General features: G+C 33.2%; 1 protein-coding gene across 1 annotated transcript in view; it reads left to right on the forward strand.

Annotated features, from left to right (window-relative positions):
* SMARCA5 (SNF2 related chromatin remodeling ATPase 5) overlaps positions 1 to 15,540 on the forward strand; it is a 36,044-nt gene extending 20,504 nt beyond the window's left edge. The window contains exons 12-24 of the mRNA XM_081077747.1: positions 1,456 to 1,577; positions 1,661 to 1,813; positions 3,228 to 3,360; positions 6,842 to 6,990; positions 7,191 to 7,310; positions 8,131 to 8,241; positions 8,568 to 8,681; positions 8,872 to 8,994; positions 9,693 to 9,825; positions 10,413 to 10,531; positions 10,950 to 11,162; positions 13,422 to 13,529; positions 14,282 to 15,540. Coding sequence (XP_080933873.1) covers positions 1,456 to 1,577; positions 1,661 to 1,813; positions 3,228 to 3,360; positions 6,842 to 6,990; positions 7,191 to 7,310; positions 8,131 to 8,241; positions 8,568 to 8,681; positions 8,872 to 8,994; positions 9,693 to 9,825; positions 10,413 to 10,531; positions 10,950 to 11,162; positions 13,422 to 13,529; positions 14,282 to 14,347 — 1,664 coding nt within the window. The 3' untranslated portion in view covers positions 14,348 to 15,540. The remainder of the gene's footprint in view (positions 1 to 1,455; positions 1,578 to 1,660; positions 1,814 to 3,227; positions 3,361 to 6,841; positions 6,991 to 7,190; positions 7,311 to 8,130; positions 8,242 to 8,567; positions 8,682 to 8,871; positions 8,995 to 9,692; positions 9,826 to 10,412; positions 10,532 to 10,949; positions 11,163 to 13,421; positions 13,530 to 14,281) is intronic.
* Positions 15,541 to 17,323: the final 1,783 nt, after the last annotated feature.

Here is a 17,323-nt window from a genome sequence, read left to right on the forward strand (position 1 = left end):
ATATTTAACTTCTGTCCACGGTCTTAAGTTCCACCTCCTCTCCCAATTTTAGGCCTTAAGTCTTTATTAGAAAGTAACCAGTAGTTAGGGCAACCGTACTCCCTGGATTTGGGAGGAGAGTTCTCATTTTATATATGCTTTCCCAGAAGTAACAACTTTTTCTTAGAAAATGTCAAGAATGCTCCTTCCAACCACACGCCTTTGCTAAACAGTGGTGTGTTCGTGGTGGTGTTTTTTAGTTAATTAAATATTATGTGAATGGATCCAAAACAGTTTTACTTACATCATGCTAATTTTTTATATGAAAATGAGTATGTCTGACGTATGTGTACAGGTGTACTTAAGTTGCATGAATGAACTTACTTAGAACAAACTTAGCATGAAGCCAGATTCAACCGTTGTAAGTTCATGGTAAAACTTGTTAGCTATGTTGTACCTGCTTGCCTCCTCCCAGATTATTTTGAAACAAATCCCAGATATCAAGGCATAAATTATTCATTCTGTAAAATGAAGTATCCAGTCAGATTCAAAATTTCTCCATTTTTTATTTTAATAATTATAATTGTGTCAGTAGATGAATCTTCTATAATGACTATCAAAAACATTGTAAAAGTTGTTAGTGAATTGGTTTTCTTTCTTTTTATACCTTGTAGTACAAGTATATTTTCTAGCATGCTTTCTTTGAAAGTCAAGTAATTAAAGGAATTGAATTGGTAGGGAGGAGTGAGTGAAGAACTTGCTAGAAATACTCAGATAATAATGAAAGCTATGATAAATTCTGCAAGGAAAATGGAAACTTTTGAACATCCTTATGCATTGGGGTTATGGAAGGTGGGACAGCAGCAAATTATCAGCCTAGCTTCCAAGACAAGATCATAATTATTATTTTTTTAAATGATCTCTTTGTTTTCATTTTGCTGAAGGCATTGTGCAGCTTGCTGAAGAAATGGAAGGCAGTTGAATAATTTGAATCATGTCAGATAAGTTCAGGGATAACCAGTGGAGATGTGAGGCACACATTTACAGTCCTTCAATGTGGAGTGGGTCTTCAGAACTAGATTAAGACTGGGGTGTTGGGAGATGTGTAGGGCCATGCACATGGAAGAGTTGTGGTAGTAGAAGGTTATTTTTAAATGTATGTGCAATAAAAAATAATAATGATTCTCTCAGCCTTTGGGATGGCAAGACCTCCCAGGCCAGATACAAATCACCCTTTTCTATTTGCTTTAGTGTGTTCTATAGATATTACCCTCTTATACTTGTGTCATCATGGGGAAAATGTTAGGAGTGACTGAGTTGAATAATAAATAATGTATAGTTTTTTCTTGTGTCCAACTAGGTAACTTGGAATTAAGGAATAATTGGTTAGTGTTAGTTTTGGTGAGTCTCAAATTTTTAAAGAATTGGTTTTGCTTTTGATCCTTCTGATAACGTGCTGTTAATATTCACCAACAGGTTCACGAGTACTAATCTTCAGTCAGATGACAAGGGTATTGGACATTTTGGAAGATTATTGCATGTGGAGAAATTATGAGTACTGCAGATTGGATGGGCAGACACCCCATGACGAGAGACAAGTGAGTAAAATCCAAGGAGGGTAGGTAAAAATAGATCAGATAAAATGATATTCTAACATTTATGTTTTCTTTTATGTCTATAGGAGTCCATCAATGCGTATAATGAACCAAACAGCACGAAGTTTGTGTTCATGTTAAGCACACGTGCTGGTGGTCTTGGCATCAATCTTGCTACTGCCGATGTCGTAATTTTATATGATTCAGATTGGAATCCTCAAGTAGATCTCCAGGCTATGGTAAGATATAACAAATAAATATATTCTTTGCTTATGGGTTTTTCTATTTAGAGCAAGCTAATAAGAGTCTACAAGTGTCAGTGACTTAACCCAGTAGAATTTTATTTTTCTCTGACCTAATAGTTCAGTGGTGGTATTTTGTAGGTGATCTTTCATGTAAATCAGTATATGGGTGTTTGCTCTTGGACTTACAGTGCGGTTACGTTCGTGAAATGTAACCCCATGATAAGTTTAAAATATCGTAAGTCAAGAATGTATTTACCCAATATTATAGTTTAGCCCATTTCTACTGAATGAATATCGCTTTTGCAATATCATAAAGTAAAAAAAAAAAATCTTAAGTCAAACCATCATGAAGTCTGGGACCATCTGTTTTTCCATCTTACAGCTTTTCCTTATCTTAGGATCTTGGAGTCCTGCTATATCCTCTGCATTCTGGTTATAGCAGGGGGATGAGAGAGAGCGGAGGATTGCCTAGGAAACTTTGTATGGGTTAGACCTGAAAGTGCTTCTCCCTTCATTGGCCAGAACTGGTCATACAGCATAACTGACTAAGGGAACTGGTAAAGGATAGTAGAGTTGTGTCCTAGGAGGAAAGGTAAATGGTTTGGTGAGCTACTAACCTACCTGCCACATTAGATGATTCAGATTTATGCCCATGTGTGGGAGTACCTTGACCAGATCAGGAAGATCATTCTTTTTTGAGAAAATTTATGATGTGTAGATGAATACGAGAACTTACAATTGAGTCTCTGGCGTTGATCAGTTTCATTCTCTGCTGTTTATAAGGGTGACTGGGGAAAATGGATCAATTAGAAATAGGGATGCTTTGCAGGAGTGTGCTTTGTGAACTTACCAGAAGTTAAACAGAAAATGGGATTCAAGTTAATTTGACTACTTGTATTTAGTTACTTGGGTAATATTTAAAGGCTGAGATTTTTATATTCTTTGTGAAGTTCATTTATTTACGTTACTTTCTCTAATAGCAGTGGAAATTTAGATTTGATTTAAGTAGAAAAACATTTTGAATTTAAACCTAAGAAAAAAGATTGTTTTAAAAAAACTTATCAGATTTAAGAACTATAATTTTTTCATGTCTGGAGATGTTATGTATATTTTATCTCTGTATAATCTAGTAAAATTTGTGTGATAGTTTCTCACAGATTCAGCAGCTATGATGTTTTCCATGCCTCCTAAAAGTTTTCCTTGCGACATAACCAATTAATTGAAACTGAGAAACTTTGAGAATTTAAGAAATATTAACATACTATGAATCTGTTTTAAAACATAATGTATTTGTTTTGTTACATATTTTTAAAAAGTTTTGTACTTGAGAATATTTAGGCTTTTTTTCTCAGTATGCACATTCAAATGTTATTTATGTAACTTTTTAACTTTATGGTAATTTGCCTAGGACCGAGCACATAGAATTGGACAAACCAAGACAGTCAGAGTGTTTCGCTTTATAACTGATAACACTGTAGAAGAAAGAATAGTGGAACGTGCTGAAATGAAACTCAGACTGGATTCAATCGTCATTCAACAAGGTGAGCCTTAGAACCTTAAAAATGTATCAAGTTGGATTGATGCATGTTTTTTTCCTGAATTTTTAAGATTCTTACTATTAAGCATCTATTTAATCAAGGTAGCAGCCAACAATATTTGTATTCCAGAGATTAGTAAGCTTTGGTTTGGTTAAGAGGATGAATTTGGGCTCAGAAAGGTTGACACTTGAATATTGACTGCCATTTAGCAATTCTATTACACTTCTCTGAGCCTGTTTTTTTACCTACTAAATACCTAGCATTTAATGTGGTACATATTAATTAGAGCTGTGGTGATTACGATTTACTTGACTAAGCATTGTTGATTACTCTGAAGGATACTAAACAAATACAAAAGCAACTCAAAGTAACAGATACAGTCTTTTTCTAGTCTGCAACTGTTTATTGAGCACCAAGCTGATGCCAGGCATTGTTCTTCGTTCTGAGATAACATTGGTGAATGGAACTAAGAAGTGTTCTTACTTTCAATGAGTTTATAAGTTAGTGAAGGAGAGATAGAATAAACATTGATTTTTTTCTTAAAGATTTTATTGGGGAAGGGGAACAGGACTTTATTGGGGAACAGTGTGTACTTCCAGGATTTTTTTCCAAGGTAAGTTGTTGATCTTTAAATCTTAGTTGTGGAGGCTGCCCTTTAGCTTCAAGTTGTTGTCCTTTCAGTCTTAGTTGTGGAGGGCGCAGCTCAGCTCCAGGTCCAGTTGCCATTGCTAGTTGCAGGGGGCACAGCCCACCATCCCTTGCGGGAGTCCAACCAGCAACCTTGTGGTTGAGAGGACACACTCCAATCAACTGAGCCATCCGGGAGCTCAGCTGCAGCTTAGCTCAAGGTGCCCTGTTCAATCTTAGTTGCAGGGGGCACTGCCCACCATCCCTTGTGGGACTCGAGGAGTTGAACTGGCAACTTTGTGGTTGAGAGCCCACTGGCCAATGTGGTAATCGAACCGGCAGCCTTCGGAGTTAGGAGCATGGAGCTCCAACCGCCTGAGCCACCGGGCTGCCCCAGAATAAACATTTATGTAACTAGGATTACAAGGTGGAAGTGGAATTTTATTTTGGATTAGTTGAAGGGAACTTCAGGGTCTCAATCCAGATCAGTTTTTAAGGAAGACATATATGTTTTCATGAAGCTACCAGTAAAGTTGGTGATGGAACATGTAAAATGCCAAAATGGAAAAAAAAATCCTCAATAACTTCAGGACCATATTGATTTGTTTCCTTCTCATATTGCATCATGAGCATATACTTTCTATGTCTACAGAGCTGAGAGGTATACTGTTAGCATTGTTCCCTAATTATTTCATGTATGTGTCTTGGTTTTGCCATCTCTAGTTTCCATGTAAGTAAGGGCATGTTACAAGTCTTTGGTATCCTGTAATGCCAACCATAGTGTTAGCCACATGCCTGAATACCTGAAGACAATAAATGATGCTTATTGTTAGTTGGTTTTTGTTAATAATAGCTTGACATTGAGTGCTTGCTTCGTGCTAAGTAACATGCTAAATGCTTTACCTCCATTATCTCCTTTATTCCTCATACCAGTTTGAGGTTGGCATCAGTGGTAGACGCAAGTCACTTGTGCACCATTCATGCAGCTGGGAAGTAACTCAGACGGAATCAGGAGCTGTGTAAACTGTTAGGGTGAGGGGTTCTGTTAGGAAAGCCTCTGGGGACTTATCGTGAGGTTTCTCATGGGTGATGCAGTGACTAGGTTTTTTTCCCCTCACGGTCATCCATGTGTTTACAGAACACCTGCCATGTGGTTCTTGTTCTCAATTATTCTCATCTATAAATGAGAATACAACGTTTTTTAAAGATTACAAAAATATTAGTCACTTTATAGTCACTTAGAAATACATTTGAGTTTTTCTGTTTAATTTTGTAATTTATTTACTGGGGCAAATTTTGTACTAGTTGCTTGGTTAATCCCATTTGTAGTATTAGTCAAACAGCAAGCCTCAGGTGCTTACCTCTGTGTTACTGTCTTGTGGACTGAGACACATAACTAAAAAGATGAGAACACAAAGGAGCATTTTATGTCTGAAAAGCACCCTCCCTGTCCAACAGGAAAGTAGTTTCCATAAACCTAAGAATATTTTGATAGCAGTGAGATAGCTTTCAATCCAAAGAAAAATGTTCTGTGGATACAGTAGCCCCTCCTCCATGCTTTTGCTTTCTGCGGTTTCAGTTACCCATAGTCAACCATGGTCTGAAAATATTAATGGAAAATTCTAGAAATAAACAATTTATAATTTCTAAATTGCATGCTGTGTATGACACAGCATGATGAAATCTTGTGGCATCACGCTCTGTCTCACCTGGAACATGAACTGTCCCTTTATCCAGTGTATCCACATTGTATATGATACCCATTAAGTCACTTAATAGCTGTCGTCATTATCAGAGAGAGACCACATTCACATAACTTTTATTACAGTTTATTGTTACAGTTGTTCTATTTTAGTATGTTATTGTACTTAATCTCTTACTGTGCCTTATTTATAAATTAAACTTTATCATAGGTATATATGTAATGGAAAAAACATAGTGTATATAGGGTTCGGTACTATCTGGTTTCACGCATCCACTGAGGGTCTTGGAAAGTATCTTCCCTGGATAAGGAGGGACTCCTGTATATCTTGATTTTAAAAGTCACAGAAGTTTGGTTGCACATTCTATTAGGGATTGAAAACCATGATATTAGTAGTTAATGAAGTTGTAGAAAACAACTTAGGTCTTTATCAACTCATTAGAAATTGGTTGGAATACAAAAATTAAAGCTTTATGTTAGTATATGTGAATGGCCCTTGAGGGTGAAAACAGTTCTATGCAGTATATTGTTTTGTTTTGATGCCTTTTATTTTTGATAACACAAATTACAGAGTTGGCGAAATTCCTGCCACTTGAAGATCTTAATTACTTTTTCTGTGACCAAATTAAACTTTCAACAATTTCAGTCCTTAAGATTATGAAGTTTCAGAAATTGATGTTGTATATTTCAGTCCTTACATAAAATTGGCAATATGAATGTTTTTTTTCCTACTTCACCTTTCTAAATCGAAAAAGCTGATTTGGGAGTATTAGTGTTAACATCTTTCTGCTTATCAGAAACTTCTCGTGTTTGTAATGCTCTCTCCTCTGTTAATAATTTTTTTTTAAGTCTTGCTAATAATTTCAATTTTCACGTATCCAAAATTAGTATTATTCACCCTATATATATATTTTTGAGATAGTGTACAACAGACTTTATTACCTAATACTTAATAAGGTTTAGAAACATCTCAGAGCTTACCAACTATTTGTCTTTAAATTTTATGTAAAAAATGAAAATTAATCAGATGTAAATAAACAAATGATTGATGTTTGAGGCCAAATGACATGGTATTACATCTAACATTTAAAGTTTGAAGTTTCCAGTAAAATTAAATTTGTTCAGTTAACATTATACAATGTAATCTTTTTTCAGGAAGACTTGTGGATCAGAATCTGAACAAAATTGGCAAAGATGAAATGCTTCAAATGATTAGACATGGGGCGACACATGTTTTTGCTTCAAAGGAAAGTGAGATTACTGATGAGGATATTGATGGCATTTTGGAAAGAGGTGCAAAGAAGGTGAGATGTAGATTAAATGATAATGTTTTAATATAAAATATTTTAAACCAAAATCAAGGAAATGTTTGTTATGTGAATTACAGATAGCATGATTTCCATAAAAAGAAGCTTTTGTGTATTGTAAAGCTTAAATCCATTTTGACTATAGTTCTCATACTTTTTGAATTCTTAACCTAATAGGTGTTTCTTTTGTTCCCTAGACTGCAGAGATGAATGAAAAGCTCTCTAAGATGGGTGAAAGCTCACTTAGAAACTTTACAATGGATACAGAGTCAAGTGTCTATAACTTCGAAGGAGAAGATTATAGAGAAAAACAAAAGGTAATTTAGAGGTTTTGCTTACTTGAGGCTTTATTTTACTTGAAACTTGGAATTTTAAATGTTAGGTGTAATAGGTATTACAGTAGAAGTCATTTCTATTTATTCACATCTAAATTATTTTCATTTTTATGTTAAATTTGATGCCAAATTTTCAGTTCATAAACTCAGAAATGTAAAGGTTTATGTAATGAAGCTTACTGTATCCTATTCAGTATAATATTGTGAAATACATGATAGTGAAGTCTTTTGTGTGGGGCAAATACAGTAATTTTAAGATATTTAAAATTTAAATTATTGGCAAAAAAATTGTCACAACCTTACTAGGATTTTTTTTTTAACTGCAGAATTGGCTGGTAATAAAGAAAAATTTTCTAACTTCATAAGCAGTACTTGGAATTTATATAGAGAGAAATTAGAAAATACTTCCAGTGTAAAAAAATAATTCTACCTTAGTATTTGCCTTGTTAACATTTAGACATGCATATCCTCTGGATTTTTTTCTAGAGTAAATAGATACCTACATATTTCTCCTAATTTGGGCTGTAACATACATTCTATAGCATTTTTTTTTACCCTAGAGTATTATTAACTTGGTCTATTCATATACTATTCATAGACACTGTCCTATGTGTTAATTGTAATTACAGTATTGAGCAAAGTGTAGTCCCTGTCCTCGTAGAGCTTATAGTCCAGGGTTTTATGAATATCTTTTCCATTTACAAACAGTCGTAATGACATAAACAGTACGAGTTGCATTCATGTAAGATTTGCAACTGTATATAATAAACGTTGGTGATTGGAATTATTTTCCATATGCTAGATTGCATTCACAGAGTGGATTGAACCGCCTAAACGAGAAAGAAAAGCCAACTATGCTGTTGATGCCTATTTTAGGGAAGCTCTTCGTGTCAGTGAACCTAAAGCACCCAAGGTGAGTTGACAGCACAAAAATTTTGAAAGATACTGTAATGTAAATTGTTTTTCTTATATTCTTACAATAAAAACTGGTTGAGAATTATATTTTGTGATTTTTTTTTACAGTGTAACTATTCAGTGTTTAATTGTTGAAAGTTTTCTAAAAATTAATTTTATATATGCATTTAAAATTTTATTATTTCACTTTTATTGAAAGATGCATTCAGTTGCTTAGAGAACTAATTGGCTATCACACAGTTTATGGAATAAAGATGATTAGAGATAGATTTAAAGCAAAATAGTTTGGTATTTATGTATAATATTATTTTCATTTTTCTTTAGGCTCCTCGGCCTCCAAAACAACCTAATGTTCAGGATTTCCAGTTCTTTCCCCCACGTTTATTTGAATTATTGGAAAAAGAAATTCTATATTACAGAAAAACTATCGGGTACAAGGTAATAGAAATAACACTTTGTTTATACCTAGTCTTGTTTGTTTTTAACTTAATAAATGCAAGATATTGGTATGTTTTCTTTCATGGTTGGATTAAAATTTGTGAAATACCATTTAGTTGGTTAAGAATTTAGTCCATCATGTATTTTCTAAAATTTACTGATTTAATGACATAGAAAAATATATTTTTAGGTACCTCGAAATCCTGACCTACCAAATGCAGCGCAAGCACAGAAAGAAGAACAGCTTAAAATTGATGAAGCTGAACCTCTTAATGATGAAGAGTTAGAAGAAAAAGAGAAGCTTCTAACACAGGTATAGCCTTCAATCAACACAAAATTTTTTAACTATTATTTTGTAAGGTACTGTGTTAGGTTGTGTTTGGGTATACAAAGAAGTACAAGTTTTAGCTTTCAAAGTGGAATGATTGGAGATGATAAAGCATGAACATATGGCTACATGCTATATTTGATTGTCACTACTTTTTAAGGTAGTTGATAAGATTATAGATTTACACCAGCCTTGACTGGTTGAATGGGTATCCTTTTTTGATCACCTTTTCTCTAAAGTGTTCCCTTTACTTCCTGTGAATCTTCCACATTGCTGCTAATTCATTATTCTCAGATATTTCTGCTTGGTACTTTTTTAACATCCTTTAGAATTCAATAAAGGCCTGTCAGAATCTGGCCTCAACCTACCATTAAAGCTTCATTTTCCCACTCTTCAACCTGTGTTTATTCTTCCTAGCAAACTCCTGCTAATCCTTCAAAGCTCAGCAAAAGTGTCACCTTTTCATGCAGCATTCCTTACTCTCTTCCACTCAGTTTATTGGCTAAGCAACATATGATGTAATGCTGAAAGTGTACATCTATGTACATAAAAAGTGGTAACTATGTACGTGAACTAAGAGCAACCAAAAATTAGTTTCTGTAATAGAAGCATTGGTAAAGTGTGATAGCATCTCTGTCACCTTCATTGTACTGTGATTAAATATTATTTCTGTTGATTTGAAGGGATTTACCAATTGGAATAAGAGGGATTTTAACCAGTTTATCAAAGCTAATGAGAAGTGGGGTCGTGATGATATTGAAAATATAGCAAGAGAAGTAGAAGGGAAAACTCCAGAAGAAGTTATTGAATACTCAGGTAATTCTTTTATTACATTAACAGATAGATATAAGTACATTCTTAGGTTTTTGGAGAGCTGTTAAACATTTCAGGTTTTCTTACTCTGAATTACTGTTTTGATAACTTAATTTTGTCACAACTTAGTGTCTTGTTTTGTTCTGTTTCTTAAAAGCTGAGTTAGAAAATGTCCCTTTCTTTAAAATGGCATAACTGTTTAATTTTCTTAACCTAGCTAAGTAGCTGTAGCCAAGAAAATAAGAATAGGTTATTGACTAACAGCTTTTATTTTTATTTTATCTCTGTCTATAACTTCTCAAGTGTTACGTGCCGATTTTCAAGTTGACTAGTATAGCTGTACTTTGATGAGTCTGCTTAGAATTTCAGAAATTGAAGAGTTAGAAAATACTTAAATCATCCAGTTCACCTCATTTTTTTAAAGTTAAGGAAACTAAGAAATTATAAGTGACCTATTTATTTTCTAGTATTGGATGTGGGAGAACTGGAAATATTTCTTAATCCTTAGCAAAATAAAATGAGGATATTTATGATAACAATTTGTCATAAATCTGCCCATCCCATCTGTCCCAACTTTTACTCTTCCACAGCTGTGTTCTGGGAAAGATGCAATGAGCTCCAGGACATAGAGAAGATTATGGCTCAGATTGAAAGGGGAGAGGCAAGAATTCAAAGAAGAATTAGTATCAAAAAAGCACTTGACACAAAGGTACTTTGTATATTAATAAATATGGTAGTAAATAAAATAACTCCTACCTGTGAATGTGAGCGTTAAAGTAACTTTTAAAAAGGAAAAGAATTATGGTTTAAAATTTAAAATTTCTTCCAAGAAAATGTAGGTATTAACAGAATTTACCCTCGTATTTCAGTTGCTATATCTGGGTCAGAGTCACTAGGATTAGTTCTTTCCTACATAGTATCAGAAAGTCTGGGTCTGTGATTCCCTTTAGAATAATAATGAATATAAAGTTGTTTCAGGACAAAGGGGATATAATACAATCAAGATGCTATGGATAGGAAATTCTGATTTGAAATAAAACATTTTAGCTAATTTTACTAAAATTGAGTTTGAAATACAGATAATATAGGCTTTATGTTTTATATAATATAAAATCTGACTTTGATAGATTGGACGGTACAAAGCACCTTTTCATCAGCTGAGAATATCATATGGTACTAACAAAGGAAAAAACTACACTGAAGAAGAGGATCGTTTTCTGATCTGTATGCTTCACAAACTTGGATTTGACAAAGAAAATGTTTATGATGAATTGCGACAGTGTATTCGCAACTCTCCTCAATTTAGATTTGACTGGTTTCTTAAGTCCAGAACTGCAATGGTGAGTGCTTGGGCCTTTTTGTGTAATGTAGCAAACAGTCAGAGTAAGTGTATATTCTTTAACTGAGGTAGCTTCTTTTATTCTTAAGAGAAGATTGTGGTTCCACTGTATCTTTGAAGTAAATTTTTGTTAAATATATTGTTAGTGTCGTAGATTAATTCAGTTGCTTAGAAAACAGTTCACCTCCATAGTTAAAAACTTGACATCATAGGTAGGTTAAGTTTATTGGTCCCATCCATTAATCCCACGTGTATTTTAACATGACTATATATGATAAAATTAGTTTAATTATGTTCTAAATAGGAGGAACTGGCAACCATCAAGAATGTGGTAATTACAATTTAAAATTTGTACTGTTCAGACTTTGGTTTTGTAAATGACATCTGCCCATAATAATATTGAGTCTAGGTTATTTTTGTTGTAAAATAAATGTAGTAAAACACTCTTTGTACTGATTTAATGCTAGGTTAGTTTTTTTATTTCCAATATCTGGCTGTTTCTGTTAGAAATTCTAATAATCTAAAATTAGAATTCAGAGAAGGTTGGCTTTGGTGAATTGGTCTTTTTCTTATGTATTTTACTTACCCCTTTGAACTTTTAACTGCATTTTGTGTTCAGAGGATGATGATAATGCTCAAAAGTTCTGTAATCTTAAGTTTGAAATATCTTGGGATAAACAGTTTAATCATCTTTATAATAACGATTTCCTTCAATGGTTTTAAAATACATTGTCACTCTTCAAAATGCAGGATAGTTGCAGTCTTCACATTTGACCACTGAAGAATTATTTTATTTATTTATTTATTTATTTATTTATTTATTTATTTATTTATTTTTCCCCAGTAAACATTCAGAGAGGTTACTGTTTTCTGAAACCCTAGTTTGGGAAATGTTACATTACAAGTAACTATAAATACGTAGTCAGAGGAAAGACAGATTCAGTTACTAAAAGCTCTACCTTATGTCTTGTTAAGTAGGAACAATTGATATCATTAATAAGGAAGAAAGATTTTATACTGAGCGAAACAAGATGCAGTATCACATGGATTTTACCAGTACAATATCATGGTCTAAAACTGTTACTTTCTACCATGTTTCATGTGAAGGCACCCATAAAAAATGATAACACATGTGGCCCCTTTTGATAAATAATTGAGGCATAATCCTTGCCCAAGAGACAGGATGATTCGTACTTCACATCTGTAACACATTCTGGCATATGCGCCTCTGTACCTGAGAAATACAGTACACTACCTTTTATCTCTGTATAGTACTGCAAATATTTCTAAACCTTGTATGGTATATTCTATAAAATAGCATTTTTAAATGATTTTATTGTAATTGTGTAGTAGTATCACTGATTACAAGGAAAAGAAAAACAGTTTTTCTCAGGAGTGGAACTGGGAGCCAGCAGTGATTCAAGCGGACTTCTATTTTCTTCAGGGTTATCTACCACTTCTACACTATACTATAAAATCTTTTCTGGAGGCTGTTAGATTACTAGAGAGATGAGGTAGAACTCATTGTAGACTTCATGACTTTTTTCAGAACTGGGAAAGGTGACATGTGGTACATTGGTTACCATAATTCTACTGACAATGCTTTTAATGGGAAAGATTATGTACATCTCTTACTAAAGTTAGTTCTGGTTGATTTTGACCCTTAAATATGCACGCTGTTACTTTTCTAAAGTTTGGGTGTAAATGACAGTTCTCAGGCACGGGCACTAAGTACCAGTATTGCATATACAGAGGATGCCCAAAAAAGGTATACACATTTTAAGAAAGGAAAACTATTAAAATTACAATACTCAATACATACCAATAACAAAAGATGAATACAAATCACATTTGACTTCCGCAATTACAAGAGGTGCTCAAAGTGGTTACCATCAGAATTCAGACACTTCCGATTATGGCGAACTACTGCTTGAGCAATGTTGACCAAAGTGTCCACTTGTATACATTCTTTTTTCTTTTGTGGCACCCTGGTATTATGAGATATTTTCACTGTTTTAATTCTGAAGTGAAAGAAGGATTTGTGAAAAATACACAATAATTTGGTTTTAAATAATGAAATAAAAATACTTACAAATATATTTTTTAACCTTATAGCACAGACTGTATAAAAATCAATTCCTTTTGCTTTTTAAAATTTTGGGGGGTGTGTGTAAGTGATTTTATATTACCCTATTAAACATACTTTAAGTTACAGATGGAAAATACAAGTTTACCATGTAAGTTTATGTTTGCAACTCAGGAGCTCCAAAGAAGATGTAACACCTTGATTACCTTGATTGAAAGAGAAAACATGGAACTAGAAGAAAAGGAGAAGGCAGAAAAAAAGAAAAGAGGACCAAAGCCTTCAGTAAGTAGTCACAGATATGTAAATATTTTCCTAGATAGATTTGTGTTTATCTTTTTAAGAATTTGAACATTACTTGGCTATCATAGATATGCTAGGGTTTTTGTTTTTTGTTTTTATAAATAATAAAGCTTTGTGCCACTTGATTGCATTGTGTGGGGAAAAATCACGATATGATGGTGGGGATTGGTGAAAATCTGGGAAGGTATGTCTTGTGAATGCCAAGGGCCTACACTTTACCTTGGGGAATACAAGTAACAATTGTAGAATATTTAAAGAAATATTAGGAAAGCAATGGCTTTACAACTTTGCTATTAGCTTCTAGCTTTGATGTACTGTCCTCATGATATCTTAGCAATGTAAAAGCAAAAATTTTAAGATAAAAAAGCCATCTTGTTATTTAATAATAGTTAATTTATAAATTCACGAATAAATGAATATTTCTGGGTAATACCTATTATTTGTGTAACCTCACAAATTACTTCTTATTACTACTGCTTTCTTTTGGTAAGAGGGCATTTTATACATTTGTTTAGTGTATTGATTTACTACTGCTAATTGTGAGTTATTTATTTCATTATTAGCATTAAAATGTTGTATTAGTAATACGAGTAGATAAGATTGTTCTGGGTAAGAAAACCTAATACCTGTTACGATGTAGCAGTTATTAAGTAAAGTGTTGTCATGCGTTTGTCACTGTATTTCACATTAATGCTAGTGCTGTGATGAAAAGTAATCTTTGTGTTTGTTTATAGACACAAAAACGTAAAATGGATGGAGCACCTGATGGTCGAGGAAGAAAAAAGAAGCTGAAACTATGAATCTAAATTTGTTTCATAATCACTAACTTTAAACCAGTAGTTCTTTAATTTACGGGTCTTCATAAGATGTACTGTACAATGCTCAATTGTTATGTCATTCAAAGACATCAGGTTCATCTGTTTACTGAGCTAGAAACATAGTATGTAGTTCCACTTTTTAAAATGCAACAGCTGTGCTGAAATTTTTTTTATCATTAACACTTGAAATAATAAAATAGGCGTCATATATTAATAAATGTTTCATTTGATTTATTTTTCTATTCTAGTTCCATATGTGAAGAGTGTGATTTTTTGTTGTTGTTGTTAGCTATATTTTCTATACCCATAGGCTTAAAAATGCCAACGAGAAAAAAAACTGCAAATGACATTTGTCCCTTCAGTTTTCAGTTAGTTCTGTAATTGTTTTAATTCACTTTGCCTTTGCAGAAATTTGGGTATCATCTTTGTAGTGCTATTGAGTCTCATCTGGAAAGATTATGTAAATTGCATTCTCCTTGCTTATTATATGTAGGTAGAAAGGGGGGAAAAGGCAAGAAAAATTTTTAAATTTGTGCATATTTCTGTTATGCTTTCTGTTTCTATAGTTGGTTCTGAGATGAATATGCCCTATTCTGTTGGAAGAATGGCCTTTTAGTTGTATAGCCAAAGACATTTAGTATTTTCTGGTTCTTTAAGGTGTTATTGTACCATTTTGTAAGAGGAATATTATTTTTTTTAATTATTTGGTAAAAATTTTGACAAATTACCTTCTGAAGCAGCCACAATTTAGAAAGATAATGTCAAAACTAAGGTGGTTTTTGTTGTTATTTTAAAAGATCCAGCCAAGATAAGATGTGAATTTATTATACTGTTAAATTGAAATTGGTAACAAAATGTATCCCCTTGCAGTTTACCTTGAGTTTTAGAGTAACTGAAAATTTTACTATATTTTCAAATAATTTCTAAATGTGAGCAGCAAGACTGACAATTATTCCAGTTTTTATTTTCTATGGACAGACTTGATAAACTGGAGACCCTGAAGCAGGATTACCCAAATTGTAGTGTCAGGATTTTAGCTGTACCAGAGGCCTTTATGTGCTACAAATAATTTGTATAAAGTTTTATATGTGGAAATTGGGTACATAAACAGTTCTCCATTTTTCTAAGGGAATGCAATAAATGTAGCATCGTGAATAAATATAACTTTTATAATCCTTAAGTGGTCTTTTCTTTGCATTCCTTTAATTTTCTTTTCTCATTTGATTTTTATTCACTTTTTCCTTAAGGCATTATCTTTTCCCCTTTCTATAAGTTATCCTGTCCATCTGCCCACACATAACTGAGATTGTTATTTATAATGCTGATTTCTATAGTAATACTAATACTGCTTATTTTTACAAAATGTGGGACTGCTGCTATCAATGGCATGCAAATCAGTGTTTATGGCACGTGGTAGAGTAGTTTGAATTTATTTTGTACTTCCCCAACTTGATTCCTATACTACCTTGGATTATTGAAATAATAGTTGTGAGTCTACTGTACGCAAAATTTGAGGAACGGTTACTATTTTTATGAAAGTAGCTATCATTCAGAATGGTGACCTCATTTTGGAAGAAACAATTGGAAAAATGTAAGGCTGAAGAAAACGTTACAGAAGTCACAAAAACTGATATTATCAAGAGAAAGAGAAGCAGTTTGATGTGTAAAGGGTGTGGGGGTGGGAGGAGGTAGAGAACGCAAAATGAATCAAGTATAATGCCAGCCCTTGAGAGCCAAGCAAGACGCAAATGTAAAAGAAATAAAGGGAAGCACTTGAAAAAGGCATGAAAGAAACATCCAAGTTTAGCATTGCAGTTTTGCCAATATAAGATACGTGTGTTTTACAGATCAATTAGGCTATCACTTACTGCAAGTTTGTCAAGAATAAAGTCATTTTTCCTTTCTTTGATTAACAGTGTAAGTATTTACTGTTAATCAAAGAAAGGAAAAATGACTCAAACCAACTTTTAAAAAGGAATTACATTGGAGAAGATAGACTAAAAATTGTAACTGAATTTCCAATTGATTTCCTCAATTTCCAGTTGAGGAAGAGGAAACCTTAATCGTAGAATGGTGTCTGAAGCTGACCTAGAAGAGGCTATATGTTTACACAGGTGCAGATTACAGTAGTCTGTTACCCATAATATTTCATTTAATAATTGAGTAAAGCTTTATATAATTGTTAGGAAGATTATATTCTATTGAGAGGAGGTCCAGGAAAAAAAATCATTTCTTTGAACTTCAATATTGTTTTAAATGTTAACATTAAAACCTTGGAGAGGTTTCCAATAGCTAACTTTTTAATTTAGGACACTTCACATTCATATAATAGACTTAAAGTGTTCTTAATTTCATAGCAGTGCTTACATACGCTCATTATAATGTATTAAAATTGTATTAATTAGAAAATCTGAATGAAACAGTCCTAATTTAGGATAGTTGCATTTGTAAGGACCTCTAAATGTTGGTCTTACAGGATATTCAGTATATTGTTAAGTGTGATAGATGATAGCAAAAAAGTAATAAACTGGTTGATATTTTAGTATTTAACACTTGCACCAATTAGCCTATCAATTTGTTGGTAGGTTTCAAATATTTTTCTCAGAATTATACTAAGGGTTTTTGGGTTTTGTTTATTTTGGCAGAACTGCACTCCTTAGAGTGACAAGTTCAGGTGTAGGAACATTTCTGAGAAGCCCTGCAGTCCTTAACACTTGACACCAATTTCCTGTTCAGTATTTCTGTGGGGGTATTCAGTGGGTAGTCTCAAGCTGAAAAAGCATGAAGAAGTTGAAGCAAGTGCAAAATACTGCACTTGCTTCAGACATAGAACACAGTTGTCCCGATTCCTATTGCCATTTTAAAGGAAGGAGCAGCTCTTCTAAAAATAGCAGTGATGTACCCTATTTCAGTGTCTCTATATCCAAAACTAGTTCATAGGCCCTGCATTCAGATTTG

Source organism: Rhinolophus hipposideros (assembly GCF_964194185.1).
Source record: "Rhinolophus hipposideros genome assembly, chromosome: 16".
In the NCBI taxonomy this organism is placed as follows: Eukaryota; Metazoa; Chordata; class Mammalia; order Chiroptera; family Rhinolophidae; genus Rhinolophus; species Rhinolophus hipposideros.